The following is a 21,180-nucleotide window of genomic DNA, read 5'->3' as shown; positions in this document are numbered from 1 at the left end:
AAATCACACATTTCCTCCAATTTGTCTCAGTTCCAAACTTTTCTGAAACAAAGGAACAACGGACTAACATTTGTAAAATGAGCCCTATCCTCCTTCAGGAAAGTCATTCTTTAGGAAAAGAGGGGATTGGACTTCTGGAAGTCGTGGTCACTGCACTAATATGTCTCTAACTTAAGGGCACGATGGCAAAAAATTAAATCTGACAATCCTGGAGCTTGGTAAGTTTCCTAAGTGCCACCACGAACTCCATTGCCTGAGGCACTGCCCAAGTTCAGCAGGAAAGGATCAGTTGTACGCAGTTATCCAATATTTGGACCCATGACAACCCACATCAATAGTGATTTGGACTAAAATTTTTTTCTTACAAATGAATGACAATCATTCGCAAGGCTTAAACAATAGTCCTTAATCAGGAGAAATTGGGAGTGCTAGAACAGCAGAGAAAGCAATATAAAACAAATTAGTACAAGAGGTTTGGAGCATAGTCAGAATAAACAAAATGAATTATTTTAGCTATGGCAATTATGATCTTGATCAAGGGGAAAATTTCTAAAGACAAACATTCAGCTGCCTGAAAGAGTTTCAATAGCTATTAGCATGGATTGAGTCCATAGACGAAAAGAAAAAAATGGCACATGGACTTTCTACTTGCTATGGTATCCAAAAATGAAATGCCAATAAAACACAAAAATCATTCTAATTCGGCAATCATAATGAATCAGTTTGTTGGAACTGTAATTCAAATTGCAATCATTCATCTTATATACTCTAGCAATAAAATGAACAAATTAATTTGCTGTTAGGGAAAGCACCCACAATGCTGTTTGCTTTATTTATTTTTTTATTGATTTCAGAGAAGACAGGAGAGGGAGAGAGAGATAGAAACATCAATGGTGAGAGAGAATCATTGATCGGCTGCCTTCTTCACACCCCACACTGGGGATCGAGCCCGCAACCTGGGCATGTGCCCGACCGGAATCCAGCCAGGCTATTGTTTGCTATTTATCTGTGTATATGTGTGTAAGGACAGGAATCAAATCTATGCTTTTGTTCTTATAATATCTACATGAAATCCAGATTTATTAAGTACATAGATGAGGTCTATTTTTAGAAAGACTACTGGTAAAAAGTTTATTTAAATTTTTAAAATGATAGTGATGCGGAAAGAAGAATTATGGAGCTAATATGAAGACTAGGAAAATGTCTGTAGACCTTCAAACTGCCCCCTAAGGGAAGAGGCCAAACCTCCGTGGCTATACCAAACATAAATTACAGATAGCCGGAAAAAAAAAAAAAAAAAGAGGACAAGAGAGGCCTCTCCCTGCCAAGAAAACCAGAGTGAGGAGACAACGGATTTGGGTAGCATCTACCATTTGGTGAAAACGGAAAGCTTTTGTTGAGACAGTATGATGAACAGACACACCGTGAACATGGCGAGGATCATGCATAATGCAGTGGTACAGGTGCTAACCAGACTCACACAGGCTACTCCCATTTACTTTTCATGGGGTTTTGAAAATTGATCTCTAAAGTGATCCCAGGTGACTGTCTCCTTGGCCCAACAAATCTCTGAGAGTACTTTGATTTTCTTTGCATCCAAAATGAATCTATCCATTGTGGCTATGCCTCTTAATTGACAAAATGAATGAATGGAAAATAAGGCAACTTTCTGATTAAATGAATGTGCCGGTTCTCTGAATTATGGAAGACCTCTTGCAAACCCCAAATGGACAATATGATTTCTCTAGGACTCGTTTTTAAAAAGTGAATGAACAGTTGGACCAACTCTGATAATTCAGGGCAGAAATGAACTGCTATAGGATTCCTTCTTAAGCTCCCCATGCTAGAATAATTTCTTTACCCTTCCCAGTACCATGTCAGAGGACTTTTTCTTCACCCTGTCTCATCCATTCCTGTCATCCACTCTCCACTGCACACCCCTTCAAATATTATTTCAATCTCTAGAAATTACCTACAATCTTACAGCTAAAAAAGCATGGGGGCCAATTGGAATGGGAAAGCACCATATTATCACTACCAAGGAGTATGCATCTAGATTAAGGAGTAAAAGTAAAATGCTGACCTCACTCCCAGGATCCTTATTTGTACAGTAGTCCCCCTTATCCATAGGGGATACGTTTCAAGGCCCCCAGTGGATGCCTGAAACCTCATATAGGACTGAACCATATATATATACTGTATATATACTGTTTTTTTCTATACATACACATCTATAATGAATTTTAATTAATAAATTAGGCTTAGTGATAGATTAACAGTGATAACTACTAATAAAATAAAACAACTACAATAATACCCTGTATAATAAAACCCTAGTATGCTACTCAACCAAATGGTGGAACAACCGGTCACTAGAAGCGCTCTGACCACCAGGGAGCAGACGCTCAACACAGGAACTGTCCTCTGGTGGTCAGACTTGTCAGATGCGCTCTGACCACCAGGGGGCAGACGCTACAGAAACTGTCCTCTGGTGGTCAGTGTGCTCCCACAGTGGGAGCGCCGCTCAGCCAGAAGCCGGGCTCATGGCTTGCGAGCACAGCAATGGTGACAGGAGCCTCTCCCGCTTCCACAGCAGCACAAAGGATGTCCAACTGATGGCTTAGGCCTAAGCCTCAACGGGCCTAAGCCGTCAGTCAAACATCCCCTGAGGGCTCCTGGACTGCAAGAGGGCAAGCTGGGTTGAGGGACCCCCCAAGTGCATGAGTTTCATGCACTGGGCCTCTAGTACTGTATTAAAATTATGTGATATGGTCTCTCACTCTTTCTCTCAATATATATTATTGTATTGTACTCACCCTTTCACTTAAAGGAAGCACTTTATAGCTTCTCTTTGGCATATTCAAATTGCCAGGCTCACTACTCTTGCGCTTTGGGGACATTATAAGTAAAACAAGGGTTACTTGAACACAAGCCCTGTGATACCAGGTCAGTCGATCTGATAACTGAGATTGCTACTGACTACAGCCTGGAGGTGCTGGAAAAGGGGTTCATTCATGTCCCACATGGGACAGAGAGAGACAGTAAAAGGTTTCATCTTGCTATTCAGAATGGTGTGTAATTTAAAACCTACAAATTTTTTATTTCTAGAATTTACCATTTAATATTTTCAGACCGTGGTTGACAGTGGGTAACCAAAATCAAGGAAAGGAAATTGTGGATAAGAGGGGCACTACTGTAGAGGGAATTCAGCGTCCTGCATGATGGGTGGAGGGTAGGGTGTAGATTTTAGTTCTGAGCTACAATGTTTCCCTCTAGCTTGGGAATCACAGTCACAGACCCCTGGAAGGGCCACACAGGCCCACCTGAAGAAGCTATTGACAAGGGACATTTGAGGACTATAATTTCAAATTCACACGGAGTGCAGGGCTGGCACAAAGATAAAGGATGCAACATAAGGGCTCCTTCTTTAGGATGGCTGACTGGAAGCAAGTCTTTCCTTTCTTCCAAAATCTCACCGGTATGACAGAAGAATAGAATTTTAAATATGAAAACCCATTTTCAGAGGATAATTCACATTTTTTCTTTTCTGGAATATTTTAATTTGACAGACATAAACCTCAGACAAACATCAGAAACAAATTTAACTTAACTGTGTGGATAGGACTTCAAGGAAATGAGAATCATGCCAATTATGTTGAAAAAATGACTGTCTTTCCCATCAGAAAAGCTGCACACATGCAAGATATGAGAAACTTGCTTTAGTGAGCCATTCATATAAAAATGATCTGAGGGTTTAGTGGACTCCTGCTGTAGATGTCTTGTAGGGTTTTGAACTAACCAATCTACCCATAGCTCCTACGGAGTGAGCCAACCAAGATGGCCACATTAGTATTGCGTCCATCCTTCTCCTGCCGAAAGCTAATTGGAATAGTGGGACCCAGGGTGAGCAAATCAACAAACTGGACCAAAATAATCAAATTCCTTCTCCTAGGAATTTGGAAACTGAATCCTGATTCATTTGCTACTCAAAGTATGATCTGTGGACCAGCAGCATCCAGGTCAGCTAGGAACTTATTAAAAAATGTACACCCCGTACCCTGGGCTGAACCATTATTTGCATTTTGACAAGGTCTCTTGGTGATTTTGTGGGCATTAAACTTCTTGAGACACTGAGCTAGATGATGGGAAGGGGAGCACTTGGAAGGGAAAGTTGTGTAAAAGTTGGGCTGGGTGGGTTTCGCGTCCCTCTGGAGGGCAGGCAAGCCAATTGCAAGGACACACAAAGGCTTGACAAGGCCACGCTGTCCGGAACAGAGGGAGAGCCTAGCAGACTTTCAGCAAAGACAAGAGCCCCGGGGCCAGGGACCGAGGAAGGGATCCCAACTCCTTATGCTCCTACCCAACCCTAGCACCCAGAGAGGCTTCACTACTTGGGATGGTGCCCCATGACCTGTGGCAACATTGGATTGAACGCTTCTTTAGGGCAGGCAGCTCCAGTGGGAGTCTGCTACTGACCCCTGATGGTTTTCATATGAGCTTCCTGGGGGATGCAGTCTCTGTCAAATCTAACACAATTTGGGACGTTTCCTGTAAAAGCTGTCTTGTGAATTTCCAAGCTCCCTGTGACTGCAAGTGTGAGGTCCAAAGTGGAAAGCAAAGGACCTTCTTCTGAGACTTGGAAGAGGAAATTCTACCTGGGCATGGAAGTAGATGAACTTTGGGACATGTGTGTCTCTAAGAGCGTCCAGTGCAGGCTTCTTCTTCTCCCCCATGTTTTATTTATTTATTTATTTATTTATTTATTTATTTATTTATTGTCTAAAGTTTTACATATGTCTTCTTTTTCCCCAACTGACACTCCCACCCCCCTCCAGCCATTCCCACCCCTTTCCTCTCTTCTGATCATGAGCACATGGAGTGACTGCTGTGGGGATTTGAGTGGTCACTGACGTCCAGTTTTTCCATTTGTTATTCTCTGAGAACTCTGCTGAGCTTTAGGACAGCTTAGAATAAGAGGATGGGAACAGTTGTGATGGGACAGTTGTTTGGAGTTTGAGACAAAGTTGAAAGAAGCTGTGAATTTGGAGTGAGGAAGGAACAAAGCTGTTGCAAGAGTTCTCACATGGCAGAGAATTAAAACACTGTTAGAAGCAGAACACCTTGAAGCTTTCTTTCATTTTTGATCTTGATTTCCTCTCTATTGTAATTGCTTAAAACGTTATCCCCATCCATTAGCTCATGATTGCAGAAAGAACATACAGTCCCGCTAGAATTTCCACTCAGGACAAACAGGCAGTGAGGTATGATCTGCTGAATAAATTCCCAAACACAGAAGGTTGCACGAGGAGCTGAACAGCAGCATTAAAATTATTTAGGTTCAGGGGGGAAACCTAAACAAGGGGTTGCTACAGGTCAGATTTGTTCATAGAAGAGAGGATCGAAGCAAATCCAGGCACCGGAATTAGAGTGCCCCTTCTCACCGTAATAATGAACATCATTTCTTACCGTCCCCAAACCAAATCATTTCTTATGAGATTCCAAAGGCCAATTTTAAATTTTTCTATATATATTGCCTCCTAGGTCTTACACAGCCTCTTTTCTTATAACCTCCATTATCTCATCCCTCTTTTTGTCAAAAACACTCAAAGTGTGTAGTAAACAGCATTTTCTGCCTGTCTCCAGACTCTTCCAACTGTGGAGGGAAATTCCCAGCTCAGAAACACGCTAATCCAGCATGCATGCTCCATGACTTCAGGGATCCAGAGTTCAGCAAACCCAGCCCCAGTCGATGCAAGGAATGTAAAAAATTCTGCTTTGGAATCCATGAAGTGCTCAGTAGAATTTGGCAATAATTTCTGTTGTGTTCTTTTGGATTTTTTTTTAAAACTGTGAAATATACTAAAAAAAAAAAAACTTTTCTGTATGACGTGCGGGCAGATCACAGAGAAATAATAATGATAATACCCATGTGCCCGCCGCAGGCTTAGAGATAGAACATTACCAGATCTCAGAAGTGCTGGGTAGCAATCACCTGAGGCAGCCTCTCTCCTGCTGTCAAAGGCAACTGCCTTCCACAACTTTTGTCAACAATTCCCTTTATACTTTTATCAGTTAAGTGTGCATCTACAAAGAACATATTGCTTAACTTTACCTGCTTAAAAACTTTATGTGATGAAGTTATTAGTATGCAAAATTTTCCTTCTTTTCTGTTTTACAGATTAAACCATATTTAACAGTTTTTCAGATTAATCCTCTCCAGGATTTTAACCCTTCAAATTCTTATTCCCCTGGTAGCAGTTTGATGCCTTCAACTGGATTGTTGTTTTTATTTTATTGTTTTCTAATTAAATTTTAGACTTAGCTTGTCAAGTTGTTTTTTTATTTAAAAAATGAGAATTTTATTGAATCTAAATATATCTTGGAAGAGATTTGACAACTTTTTAATATTAAGACTTCTTATCCATGAACATGGTGTATCTTCTTTTAGGCCATCTTTCATGTCTTCTAAGTTTTTAACTTTTTCTATAATAGGCCTGGGCCTTGTTAGATTTACTCATGGTTACTTCACATTTATAATACTGTTATAATTGATACATATTTTAACTACATTTTCTAGTTAGTGGTACTGAGATATAGTGATTTTGTGTTACCTCTTGGGTAGATTCTTTTGTGTTTTCTATAAACAACTCTATCATCTAGAAATAATGAGAGTTTAATTTTCTTGTTTCTAATCTTTACATATTTTTAAAATTTTTGTCTTATTGTTTTGGGAGTATTACTGGGCTGTCAGATTACTGTCTACAACATCTAGTGCAATGTTTAATGGAAGTGATGATGGTAGGGTATCCTTGTTTTGATCTTGATCTTAACATTTCACCATTAAATATAATGTTTATTATAAATTTTTTGGTAGATTTTTCTTCATCAAGTGAAGGAATTTTCCTTTTCTTCTTATTTTGCTAAGATTCTGTCATGAATAGATGTTGAATTTTATTGAAAACTTTTTCTGCATCTATGGAAATTTTTTTTTCTCTTTCAATTTGTTACTGTGTTGAGTTATAGTTATTGGTTTTAAATACCTTTCCCATCCCCATCCCTGCCCCATGGCTGTAATTAATTAATTTTGCATGTATTATATAATTGCCTCTGGTTATCATCTGTTGTTTTTAAAAAATATATTACTGAATTCAATTTGTTCAGACTTTTTGCATAATTGAGTTTGGTCTGTAATCTTTCTTTCTTGCACTATTCTTGTCTACTCTAAAAATAGCAGCTATAATAACCCCATAAAATGAGATAGGAAGTGTTTTCTTAAAAAAAAAAAAAAGACTTCATTTTTAGAGAAATTTTAGATTCACAGCAAAATAGAGAAAAAGGAAGAGAAATTTCTTATATATCTCTTGTCTTCACACATGCATAGACAGTTTTACCCACCAGAGTGGTGTATTTGTTACAATTAGTGAACCTACATTGACACATCATATTCACCCAAAGCCCATAGTTGACCTTAGGATTCACTCTTAGTGTTGCCCTTCTATGAGTTTGACAAATGTATGACATGTACCCATCATTATAGTATCATACAGATTATTTTCAGTCATAAAATTCCTCTGTTCTCCACCTATTCACTCCTCCACCTTGACCCCTACCAACTACTATTCTTTTTATTGTTTCCATAGTTTTGTCTTTTCTAAAATGTCATATAATTAGAATCATATAGTATGTAGACCTTTCAGATTGGCTCCTTTCACTAGGGAATGTGTGCTTAAGATTCTTACATGTCTTTTCATGCCTTGATAGTTCATTTCTTTTTAGCTCTAAATAATATTGCATTGTTGATACCACCATTTACTTATTCATTCATCTACTAAAGGACATCTTGTTTGCTTCCAACTGGAAATTATGAATGAAACTTCTATAACTATCTATGTGCCTGTTTTTGTGTGGACATAACTTTTCAACTCCTTAGGGTAAATACCAAGAAGTTGATTGCTGGATGATATGATGAAAGTATGTTTCGTCTTGTAAGAAACCACCAAACTCTTCCAAAGTTGTTGTACCATTTTGCATTGCCAACAGCAATAAATGAGATTTCCTCTTGCTCCACATACTTACCAGTATTTGGTGTTATCAGTGTTCCAGATTTTGGTCATTTTAATATGTATGTAGAAATGGGCATCAAGTAAGAGGGAAGAAGAATCTGCAACCTTACAGCAATCACTGTGGGAAAGAGTGAGGACCTACTGGCACCCGTGCATCTGTGTTTCACTCTATCTAACCACGATGACCAACTGTATCACAAATACACGCAGGGATTAAATTCTGGGGGAAAGTTCCAGTTTACCAAGTTGACACAGCACAAAGCTATCAAACACGTTGAGCTTGGTATTTTCCTTGTGGAAAAATTTAAGTTTAAAATTTTTAAAAATTTCTTTAATGGGTTTAGGACTATTTGAGTTTTTTTATTTCTTTCTCTGACAGTGTTGGTAAGCTTTTTTTTTTAAGGCAATTGTCCCTTATACTTTCAAAAAGTTATTCATACTAATCTCTTATTTTTTTAAATTGCTACCACACCTGTAATTTCATGCCCTTTTCATGCATAACATTATATAGTTGTTCATTCGTATTTTCCTGATTAATCTTGTCAAATATTTATTAAACTTTTTCAAACAATTAACTTTTGGCTTTTTTGATCTTCATATTTTTTTTTCTATTTCATTAATTCTGTTCTTATTTTTATGATGTCTATGCTTATACTTCCTTTGGTTTCATCTGCTTTTCTTTTTTAACTTCAGTTGAGTGCTTCTTAACTCATTAAGTTTCAATCTTTTTTTCCCTTTATAATATAAGGATATAAAGCTACAAAATTCCCTTTCAATGCCATTTTAGTTATATGCCATTAGTTGTGACATATAGAATTTTCACAACTGTTCAGTTCTATGTATTTTCTAATTTCTATTAGGACTTCTTCTTTGACCCATTTAGAAGTGTTTTATAATTTCCAAGAATTCTAATTATTGCTTTATTATTTAACTCTAACTCAATTTAATTATGGTCAGAGAAAATGGCTATTACCAGATTAATGTGGTCTTGTGAAACTTACTGAAGCTACGTGATAGAATAGCACATCAATTTTCATGAATTTCTATGTGTACTATATACATATACTCAATTCTAATAATTCCACTTTAAAGTCTTCTATATCCTAATTTTTTATCTCCTAAGTTTACTAGTTAGCAAGAGGAGTATGGTATAATCTCCTGCATGATAGTGTTTTCTTTAATACTTCTTGTAAGTTGTCAATTTTTTGCTTTATCTATTTTGGGCTAGGTATTACGTTTATATAATTTTAGAATTTTAATATATTTCTATCAAAGTGAACATTTTTATCATTATGAAGTAATTTTTTTATCTCTAGTAATGAATTTTATTATTTACCTTCACTCTCCTTCAGCTTTGGGTATAATCTTTCAGAGTAAGTAAAATGGGAAGACTATCTATCCCACTCACTTCATGGTTTGTATGTTAGAATTAATGAGGTCAAATGAGATAATGAATACAAAAATCCTTTATAAACAATAGGGCACAATTCAAATGTAAGCTAGAACTCTAAAGAAAAATATTTAAATTCTACAGATACAAAGACTTTTTGACCTCAATATAAGCTATCATATATACCCACACCTTTAGAACTAAGAAGGCTTAAATGAGATTTGGGTATAAAGGTTTAAAAGCTCCAGTGCAGCCCAGTCATTACCATAGTTCTTTAGGTGGTTTCCTCACCATTGAGGCAACAGTGGAAGTACTATTGAAAGCCGATGATAAAAATTTTGGGAACTTGCTGTTGACAGAAATCAAGTGGTTCTAGGACTCTAATCATATGTTTTCTTACCTATTATTAGAAGCCACTACCTGTCTCTTGTGCTATTGTCTCCAGCTCTAACAAATTAATAAGTATTTAAAAATAATGTTCAAATTTCCACACTGTATTTCTATTTGGCTTAGCAGTTACAGAACTATCTCACTAGAACTATCTCACTAGACAAATGTTACAGAACTATCTCACTAGAATATATAGACAAAAGGGTTATTGTGGTAACTTAGGGGATGTTTAATTACTATTTGAATTATGTAAATGAACTGAGATTCTCAGTAGAAGCTTTATGATGGCTTCTCAAGGACCTCTTTGCTTATAATAAGCACCCTGACTTATTAAAAATAGATAAAAACAAAAAATACCTTTTTTTTAGTCCCAGGTAGACATGGACAAACTGCACAGTGTTGTCTAATACTAACATAGTCATTAATTAATGTTCTCATTTATTTTCATATCCACATGTCCCAAGCATATATCTATGATTGTCATTTTAATGTAAAAATCAAATTAAATATTTAATCTTTCTTTATATTTACACATAGTGTTGTCTTTTAAAATTCTGATCCAGGGGTTTGGGGCTCTGCTCTTTGCAGCTCTGCTTTTTGCCCATCTTCATGTGCCGCTTGCCTGGATTAGAAGCAGTAAAAAACACTCATCATAGTGTAAGCTAATACTAGTAAAACAGTAATCACTAGATGGAGTGAAATAATACCATTTGATTTTATGAGAAGCATTATGCTAAGTACTCTGTGTGCATCATTTCATTGAAAAATCACAACTATCCTTTGACAACATTAGTTGTTATTCTACCCATTTTACAGGTGAGGAAACTGACACTTAGAGAGATTGATTAGTCTGAACAAAGTTACAAAACTAGTAAGTGATGCAATGGGATTCAAATCTATTTCTGTTGACTACAAAGACCATCTTCTTATAACCACTACCTTATGCTAGAATCCCACCAGAATACAGCAAAGAGCAATAAGGAAAAATAAATAAAGATGCTACATGCCAAAAGTTTAAGGCCTAAAACCTATGTAGTTTATTCAGGAAATGCTTTTAAGCTCTCATTCAATATACATTTACTTTCATTTTGCTTAACTAAACACTAAGTTTACAAAACAGAAGCAACAAGGAAGGCAAAGATGAGCTTCTATGAAAGACAATTGACAGAGGGATGAGAGCTGACAACTTGATTGTCCACCAGAAAAGTAATGAAAATAATAGGTTAAAATGTTCAGATTCAAGGTGTAAAGACCTTTAATATGCATTGAAGGAGTTCTGATCATCACAAAATGATAGCATGCTGTTATGGTTGATGTGTATTGAAGTTCTTATGTTATCAAGAAAATATGTAATTACTAGAGGCCCAGTGCACAAAATTCATGCATGGGGGGCGGGGGAGGTCCCTCAGCCTGCACCCTCTTCAATCTGGGACCCCTTGGGGGATGTCTGACTGCCTCTCGCAATCTGGGACCACTGGCTCCTAACCACTTGCCTGCCTGCCTTCCTGTCTGATCGCCCCTAACCACCTCTGCCTGCCTGTCTGCCTGATCACCCCTACTGCTCCCCTGCTGACCTCATCACCCCTAACCACCTCTGCCTTGTCCCACACCTGGGACCCGGGCTTCCCTCCCTCTGGCCGGCTGCAGGCACCTAGGGCCCAGGCCAGCTTCACCTGGGCTGGCCGCAGCCTCAGGGGACCGTGGGTGGGTGGTTTTGCCTGGGGTCGCAGCCACAGCTGCAGGCGCCCTGGACCACGGGGTGGGTGGATTGTCCCTCTCCCAGGCCACAGACGCAGCTGTTGGTGCCTGGAACCATGGGGTGGGCAGCTTGTTCCTTTCCCGGGCCGCAGCCTGTCTGGTCCCCATTCCTCTCTTCCCAGTGTTGAGTGTCTGAGCCGTTAGGGCGTGATGGCATGAGGACGTGATGATCATTTGCATATTAGCTCTTTATTATATAGGATGCTCAACATGTTTTATGCAATGGTAGAGAAAGAGGGCAGTCCTAAATTGATAAAATAATATTTGGAATTTAAAGAAGTTGGCCTTGAGTGTCTCATACCTCAGTGACAGAAATAACACCTTAGTTTTGTATTGGTGCTTGCTTCACACAAAGGATACCTCATTATATATATACTAGAGGCCCCGTGCACAAATTTGTGCACCAGTGGGGTTTCTCGGCCTGGCCTGTGGGATTGGGCTGAAACCAGCTCTCCAACATCCCCCAAGGGGTCCCAGATTGCGAGAGGGCTCAGGCCAAGCCGAGGGACACCACTGGTACACGATCAGGGCTGGAGAGGGATGCGGGAGGTTGGCCAGCTGGGAAGGGACCGTGGGAGAGCTCCAGTGCGTGTCCAGCCCATCCCACTCAGTCCTGATCGGCTGGACCCCATCAGCAAGCTAACCTACCAGTTAGAGCAATCTGCCCCTGGTGGCCAGTGCACATCATAGCGAGCGGTTGAGCGGCATTAGCATACCATTAGCATATTATGATTTGATTGGTTGAATGGATGACCAGATGACTGGACACTTAGCATATTAGGCTTTTATTATATAGGATTGATTTTAGAGAGGGAGGACGAGAGAGAAAGAAAAACAGAGAGAGAAAGAGAGAGAGAGAGAGAGAGAGAGAGACATTGATCAGTTGCCTCCAGTACATACTCTGACCGGGAATCAAACCACAACCCAGATATGTGCCCTGACCAGGAATCAAACCTGCAAACTTTCCGTGTACAGGGACAATGCTCCAACCAACTGAGCCACGGTGCAACCACTTTAGCTCTAAAATGATGCTTCATTTTAGAGCTAAAGAAACCACGGTGCAACCACTTGACTCACTGTCCAAAATGATTTCCTAAAGATTTAGAATAATAACAATTTTACTATAGTTCCATTATTTTGGCAGGTGAGTGATATATATATATATATATATATTCCAAATAATTTAGGTATTAACCTGGGATTTACAGTTCTTAGTTTAGAAAGCTTGCTGAAGGCTTCCTTGCTGAGTAGGACACATCTGAACTTCGCTTCTGGTCTACCAGAGATGAGATTGGACCACGTCAGAAGGGTCAAGTATTCAGTGGGGGTGAGGGGGAGATGACCACCAACTAGGAAATTTTCCTATTTAGAAATTTCTGTACTTTCTCAAGTCTGTTTCAGACATGCGATGCATATTTAATCTTATATTAATCATTATCAGATTTTCCTACTGAGCTGTGTTGTTCCTAGCCTATGACTACTAGCAGCAGAAACCCTTGCCAACTTCTAAACAGAAAAGTGCTCTGCTTCGGGCGAGCCTGGAGCTAAGGAGCACAGGATGAAAACAATGCAAAGAAGCCTTTCTCACCTGAGGATTTCAATAAAGAAAGAAAAAGTAAAACAAAACAAAAATGCAATCTTAACTGTCACACATACTTAAATTGACCAGATATTGTCCCTTTCTCCCACTTTCTTTGTTTGATTTGAGTTCGGGGTGTTTTTTGAAGAAATTATTTAGTGCTTTTAACATATTTTCAATTATCACACAATAATCCTTTATTCATAGGAAAAGGATTTCAGTGGAAATCAAGGCTAATAGGAGGAACTGAAACCATAGGGTATCAAATGAATGCGGTGTACTAAGCCTTCATTAGGTGGTAGAAAGGTGGGCAAAATGCTCATTGTAAATGTGGTGGGTGACATTTAGTCAAATAGAATCACTATCAGGAATAATTATGCACAATGAGATTATGAATGACAGGATCTAAGGCTATTCAGTCTGAAAAAATGCAAATCAAATATCTTAACTGAAAATGTTCTTTCTAAAACTAAATGTTAAAAGGAGGGTATTTCTTTAAACACTAAAAGGAAGCTACGACTCCATGGTGATTTGTTGACTAAAGAATAGAAAGCCGTTTGTTTACTCTGATCCGGGATGGAGCTGGGGTTCGAACCTGGTCAAGGATTTGCCAGGATCCCAGTTCATGAAGTATCACATTCATTGAAAAGCTCAAAAGAAACAGGGATTTTCTGGTTCAAATATAACACTATGTTATGAGCGATTGTAGTCATATATCATCTCTTTAGTTATCTTTGAAATCCTAAAAGAATGAGGTGCTAAAATTTAAAAAAAAATTAAACCCTTAAAATCTAAACCCTTAAAGCTCCAAAAATGCTCATTTTTGAAAGAAAAAAATATTCACACTTAGGAATATAATTTTCCCATAACTGGGGAAATTATGACTATTGTTCTTCTGAGGTCAGTTCACTCAGAAATAAGACAGGTTTTCTTAGCCAAACTACCAATTAAAGCAAAACCAAATAGAGAAAAATCTAAATTAAGTGGGAAAAGGGTCATACTGAATATGTAGCTAACATAAGTTATCCTCCCCACCACCGATCTGTAGCAAAATTTCTAAGGGCTATCCACTTGAAAAGATGTACATAAATTCATTTTTATGCTGACTTCTTGTATAACCAAAGTCCAAAGAATTGAAAAAAAAAGAAACAAAGAAACAAAGAAGAACAAAGACTAGTTAATGTAGGAACTACACAATCCAAAGCCCTGAACAACATCCAGTTCCTGTGTTAGGCTGTGTCAATTGTACTAACGATGCCTGGACTGCAAGAATGGTACTTATTTAGAACACCTTGTGAAAACTTACTTTATAAAGTTAAAGAAATTTTAATTTTTCTAAAGGAGTAACAATAGCAAGCTTAGCGGATCACTTTGATTGAACTCTAACATGCCCACAGACTGTAACTTATTATTTAACCAGGTACACAAGATAGTGTTTATGTTTTACAGTGATTTTATTTAAATAATTAGAAGAAATCAATTGCTGTTCATAATGAAAATAAATCTGGCAATTTGCTTACAATCTCACATTTGAAAATAAGTAAAATTATGTGCAAACAAATAAAGAGCAATTTATCATTTTCACTAGAAAAAACAATGCCTAGGAAACACCGAGGTCTGTTGGGTAACATTTTCATTTAAAGATTTTAAGATAGAAAAATAAGTCCTCTAATTCTGAGGAAATCAGATTCTAAATGAGTACATCTTTCATTAATTTATCATAATTCGTTCTCAAAATTACCAGCACGGGTAAGTTAAATAGTGATAAATTAAATGCCTGCAATGTATCACAACAGTAATTTTAATGTTCTAACCATTTCATGAGATTGCGCTAAATGTTCTGTCCAATTACTTTACAACTGGCCAAACCTGTGTGATTGCCTGCTTCAACCCCAGATTTCTTCTGGGGCTGCAGGGGAAAAGGAATCTATCTGTATTGATTATTGAAGACCACACAATTTATAAAGCAACACTGTCCCCATTTGGTTTCTAATGAGTTATCTAGTGGTTCTCCCAGTTACTCTGATGTGAAAATCCGGAGCGGGACTACTTGAAGGAAGAAGCAAAAACACAATTCATATTTGCTTCCAGGGTGCTGAGCAGGTGATTAGTTGTAGAGATTGAGGAGTCAGATGTGTATTTTCTTTCCCTCTTCTTTTGGAAACAAAGTATTACTGTCAACACATACAGTGTGTTCTTCTTCAACTTCCAGTTTTCACTGAGTCAGCTCCACTTGATGTGGTGGATCCGCGGCCCTTGGTTGCCAGGATGGGTTAGCCGACCAGAGAGAATGGGGCTTCTCCACCCCCACAGCCTTGGGCTGTGCCCCAGAGGAGGGGAGAGGAAAGCTACCCTCCATCCTCTGGGGGCCAGAGCCATTATCACTGGGTGGTGGAACGCAGCCGCCATACGCTGTGCCCACACACATCTGGGGCTCCTTCCTCCACAGTGCTGGTTGCACTGACCCTATACAATAAAAAAAGAAAGAAATTTTAGAATTCACATCATGCACAATCTCCAGCAAGAGATATCTTAATAGACTGGTTGGAGACTAGACCTAAACTGTGGCAAAAAATGAGCCCATTCCTGAACCATTCAAGACCCAATGCTTTAAAAATTTAAAATATTTTTGGTTGGTTGAGATGATTCAAAGGACTATGCTACCTGAGATTGCTCTTTCACTTTCCCTGTGTATTTCCTCTCTCCCCGTCTGGACCATAAGTGACTTGAGGCCAGAGCTCAGGCTGTGAACGCACTTGCATTCCTATCCCCTCGCATGGTGCTCTGACCCTCTCGTGGTGCTTCCCACTGGGCCTGCACCGCTGATGTTGGCTGAGGTCAATGAATATGGTTCTATGGGTGCGCCACTGGCACAGCCTGTGATTTTAATAGGTTTTCCAGGAGCAGAGGAGGGATTAGGAAAGTCCCAATCTTGATTTATGAGACAGCTGGACATGATATTAGGAGACAGTTGTGTGAGTGGCATGCAGAATGGCTCAAGATGTTTGCAATAGAGTGACCCAAAAGAGAAATATTCTAATCTATTCCTGAGTACTCAGCCGAGTCCTTAGCTCTTTCCTGAGGTTAACCATATTATGGTCAAATCATTGTGCTATTGGTTAACTTACAAAAGTATAATATATGTGCCTCTAGAGTGGATTACCTTTATAACAAAGAATTATGTATTTTTAGCTCTTCAAGAAAAAGTAGAATGTAACTATAAGATATTCCATAATAATGCTACGAATAGCAACAACATCAAAGCAACTTTTGAAAATGATGAATGTTTTCATTATCCAGGCAACAACACTGGGAACAGTACATATAGCACGATAATATTTACCATCATTTTAATTGTCAATTCCTGAGTGTACCTTAATATCCAGGGTGTTCCTCTGGATATTATGAAGTAAAGTTCAACTGAATTGGGTTCCATGGCAACATATGTATGAGAGGTAAGTTTTAAAAAATAAAAAGTCTATGTTCTCTCTACAAGGAAATCTGAGGAGGAGAGTATGGTAATAAGCATATTTGTGAAGGGCAAATATCAGAAAATGTAAGTGCAGCTGAAACGCTAGCAGAGGAACTGTTTTTGTTGGCTCCAAGGTTCTCTGAACCTTTCTCAAAGCTTGTGATACAAAGTATATTCAGCCTTGTTCTCTGAGTTATGAAACAGAACTTTGATATCTGAGACTGAAACCCCAGAAGTTGATCATAACAAAACTCTTGTCAAAGGCATTATGTCAACGCGTATCTAACTCCATTTCTACCTGAGGCGGGTGGAGTTCCAGAGCAGCCTGAGGACCTGGATTGATTTTGTGGCCCATCTCCCAGTGGCTTGGATGGACTTCCTAGATGTGCAGGCTTGCAGCTGAAGGCTAGCCCTCATAAGACTTGAATACTCCCCGTTCCCTGGGAGAACCCCCGCATCAACCTAACTGTACAGGAACCTTTCCTTCTAGAACATGGAACGCATTTTCTTAGATCCATTGACAATGTCACTGGAACTATGCCGACAACTACCAATATACACCCAAACCCCAAGAATGACCTCAAAACCCAACCTAACTCAAAATGAGTCAACTCATCGTGCGCTTGCCCAAAGTGACCTAGCAGACTGTATGTGACCAGAGTTTTGAGACCATGGTAACCTCACATCTAAGACAGGAATCCAGTCCAAATATCTTTCTCTGAAGCTTAGTGGCATTCCAATACAGCCAGCGGCTCACATAGCTTATCCAATTTAACTCTTGTTTCTGGGCTTAAAGGACACTTTTCACATCCAGAAAAACATTCAGGAGGAAGGTAAAGATAACCATTCACCAGACTCCAGGGAGGTAAACTGGCCAACATCTGCTGCCTGGCCGTCCTGGGGGACCACAGGTTGATTCCCATCCCCGAGATTCTGGTGTTCCTTTAGAACCACAAACTGCAGAGAATAAAAGGGAGGGAGAGAGAGAACATCGTTATAATTCATAAATTATCTCACATACATGAAATCAGAGGCTACAGCTTCTCATGTTCATACTATGGAAGTTGAAAGCTGAAGGAAAGGTCCTGTCAAATTTATTTCTCTGGCTAATTAATGAGAAGTTTAGTTCAATTTGAAACTTGATGTTACTCTCTATTAAAGTAACCAGGCCTTATCAATATCTTTACTGAACGATCTATCCTAATTCCAGAATCCCAAGTTTTGGGTCATGCTTTACTTTAATCAACTCAAGAATCCATAAGTGTTCTAAGCATTGACAATAGGCCCAGAAAAAATAATATCTCCTATAAGATGTGCTCCAACTTTTCAAACGTGTGTGTGCAGTTAATAAAATTCATTTAACTATGCTACCAAGTTCTGAGTAATTGGAGTCATGCATGGGTATTAATAACTAAGAGTGCAATTACTATTTGCAGGAATCCACCAAATGCTTTTCCATGGTTGAACAGTGTGGGAACCAGAATTCTAAAAGGCAGGCACAGAAAATAACATTTCTTTTTGGGCAAGAAAATGATTATTTCTGTTATTATTTGTTTATCCACAATTGGTGTGGCACTTGCAATGGGGGCTGATCAGAGATCACTGGCTCACATTCACACCTCATACACTGAATGTTAAAATAGATCAATGATAAAAGGAAAGAAAAGAAGTGACCTCAGGCCCCAGAATAAAGGATGCAGTTTGGCAAAGTCCTTCCTTACGGATCAGTGACTCAGAGGAGGGACTGCCCAAGGTTTTGGCTAATCAAGCTCCATTGGTTCAGAAATGAGCCCTACATAAGAAGAAGCCCATAACTCGGAAATACAAGGAGGAAAAGGGAATGGAAAAACCTTGCTCATGTTTTGAGAAAAGTATAGAAAGGAATGATGAGTAGAGTTGATTCGGGAGAGAAATGTTGATCATGGAAGAGTGGATCCCCTGAACACGTGTTCCTATTCTCTTACTAGAGGCTTGGTGCATGAAATTTGTTCACGGGGGGTGGGGGGTGTCCCTCAGCCCGGCTTGCACCCTCTCCAATCTGGGACCCCACAGGGATCGGGCCTAAACCGGCAGTCGAACATCCCTCTCACAATCCAGGACCGCTGGCTCCTAACTGCTCGCCTGCCGGCCTGATCGCCCCCAACTGCCCTCCCCTGCCAGCCTGATCTTGCCCCTAACTGCTTGCTCCCCTGCCGGTCTAATTGCCCCTAACTGCCTCTGCCTTGGCCCCACCACTGTGGCTTTGTCTGGAAGGAAGTCAGACATCCAGAAGATGTCCAGTCGATTCGGTCTAATTAGCATATTACCCTTTTATTAGTATAGATTTCCCACAACACTAATCCCTCTCTTCGTCATGAATGGACTCCCTGAAGCAACATTTTGCAAAATCAATATGTGACCCACTGTTATGGGGGTATGCCCATTATTTCTGGCTCCAGTCAAAACTCAGCCTTCTGCACTGCAAAATTTCCAACCACATGTCCCTCTGTGAGCAGAGCATGGGTCTCTGAATCCTGGGCTGAGACATGGATGGCAGCTGACAGAACCAGATTTGTTTCTGCAGCTGCTCCTCCTTGTTTGCATGCTCAGCTCTGTCCCACTCTCATTGATATCTGGTGATGGCGACTGAGTTTGGGAGCCCCCGTTCCCCACCCCCCGCACCCCCATTCACCAACCAACAAGCTGCTCATGACAACAAGCTGCTCATGGCAACAGCAAGTGTTTTTGGTTTCTTAAAAAGATACACACTAATTATGTCTCCTCTCCATGAGTTAAGTCAGGTGAATTAAACATGCTACTCAAAACCTGAACGAAATACCATATAGACTGACAAGTGCAACCTGTGGACTTAGAAGTCACAAGGCCTCGAAGAACTGAGGACGTTCTATAGCGAAGTGCACCCAGAATCACACACTTACGGAATCTCTAGAGACAGAGGAATCTTAGAGCTCATCGAACCCAAACCCCTTGGTGTCCTGAAGAGGCGGCAGGGGTATGTGATCTGCTGAAAATTAGACCTCCATTTGCTGTGAGGGTCAGTCAGGCTAGAACCCACATTTCTAATTGTATTTCTATACTCAGGTTCAACCACAAAATCAGTATACGCCGGACGATAGTATAGGCTGGGCAGATGACCACTTAGCGGTCAAAAGCGTAACTGCAGGAAAGCTATCCTCCGGGAATGTGCATGAGGTGGAGGCAGGGAAACGGGCAAAGTGATATGGGAAGGGCTCCAAAATGTGCCTTTGCCTCTCCATGAGCTCTCCTAATTAACGTTTCCCTGTTTGCCCACAGGTTTCAATCCCCCATGGACCTGCCATATATTCCATCATTTTCCACAATCTATCCCACCGATAATACCAACAGCACACAGTGAACCAGTCAAGTCATCTCTGACAGGTTTCTGGGAACAAAAATACCAAGTTTCAAACGTTTAGCCTGTCTCAAAGCTGCCCTCTAGTGTTCTAAGATCAATTACTGAAGTGGGTCATCTGGGAAGCATTTTGAACTTGAATCCATAGGGTTGCCAGATAAAAAATAAGACACCTGGTTAAATTTGAATTTAAATTTGAACTTTCAGTATTAGTATGAATTGAACTAGGTGGCTCGTATTTTTTATTTGCTAAGCCTGGCAACTATTTTGCTGCTGCAGTTCAGAGATTTAAAATGTTTGTGAGGAAAGAAATAGGCAGACAATTAGGAGAATAACCTTGGGTTTTTAAGACATCCATCTGAAGAGGATCACCTACAATTGGGAAAGACTTTTCATATACACATCAACATCCACGTTATAGGAAAAAACTGCATGATCGAAAGAAAGGTTCCGTAAGTTTCTAGTGCAATTAAAGTATGGCACTGTTGTAGCCTGTTGGATTACTTTACTTTAGGGCAGAGTCCCCCCAGCCCAACCAGGACCCCGAACTCCCCCTCCCCCCCAGTTATTGTGGTGTTGGCTATCACATTAACACCCGCTGGAAGCTAGATCAGCTTCCAGTCTCTCTGAACTCAGAAGAACAAGAAAAACTGAGCTGGGATTAGTATAAAGCCAATTTCTTGCTTCATGCACTTTGGTCACGTTACCCAAGGTTGGGGGCCAGAGGACATCCCAGCCTCTCCATCTGCAGGCCTGGTGCTCACATCTCTGTTCGAGTCTTCGTAAGGGTTTTTTGGATTTTTCGATAGCAGCTTCTGAGTCCTGCAATCAAACCAAATGTGAGACCATCTCAACACAACACAAAACAGTAGCCCGCTCAGGGATGGTCAGGGACGACTACGTTTGCTACTGCAACTTAGGTACTTAAAATGCATGGGGGAGATGAAACACTAAGAAAACTAGAAAGACAACTTGGGGTTTTTAAGCCCTTACTTTCTGCAGAACTTTCCAGATGATGTTTCACTTTTTCCAAGGTGCTGTGAGATGGGGGAGGGGGTGGGGTGGGAGGGTGGCGTAAAATGGAAATGGGAAGGGAGCCATGAATTTATTGAATACTAACTACATCCTAGGCACCGTCCTAGGATTGGAGATATA

The 21,180-nt window shown here is 39.8% G+C and overlaps 1 protein-coding gene across 1 annotated transcript in view; it reads right to left on the bottom strand.

Moving 5' to 3' along the window:
* Nucleotides 1–14,634: 14,634 nt before the first annotated feature.
* EGF (epidermal growth factor) overlaps nt 14,635–21,180 on the bottom strand; it is a 92,013-nt gene continuing 85,467 nt past the window's right edge. The window contains exons 22-24 of the mRNA XM_070390732.1: nt 20,733–20,847; nt 17,504–17,609; nt 14,635–15,646 (exon numbers count right to left, since the gene is read on the bottom strand). Coding sequence (XP_070246833.1) covers nt 15,396–15,646; nt 17,504–17,609; nt 20,733–20,847 — 472 coding nt within the window. The 3' untranslated portion in view covers nt 14,635–15,395. The remainder of the gene's footprint in view (nt 15,647–17,503; nt 17,610–20,732; nt 20,848–21,180) is intronic.

The sequence above is a fragment of the Myotis yumanensis genome, unplaced genomic scaffold (assembly GCF_028538775.1).
Source record: "Myotis yumanensis isolate MYYU_CA2020_CCGP unplaced genomic scaffold, mMyoYum1.0.hap1 SCAF_1, whole genome shotgun sequence".
Taxonomy (NCBI): Eukaryota; Metazoa; Chordata; class Mammalia; order Chiroptera; family Vespertilionidae; genus Myotis; species Myotis yumanensis.
This window is presented reverse-complemented; position numbering and strand designations above follow the sequence as displayed.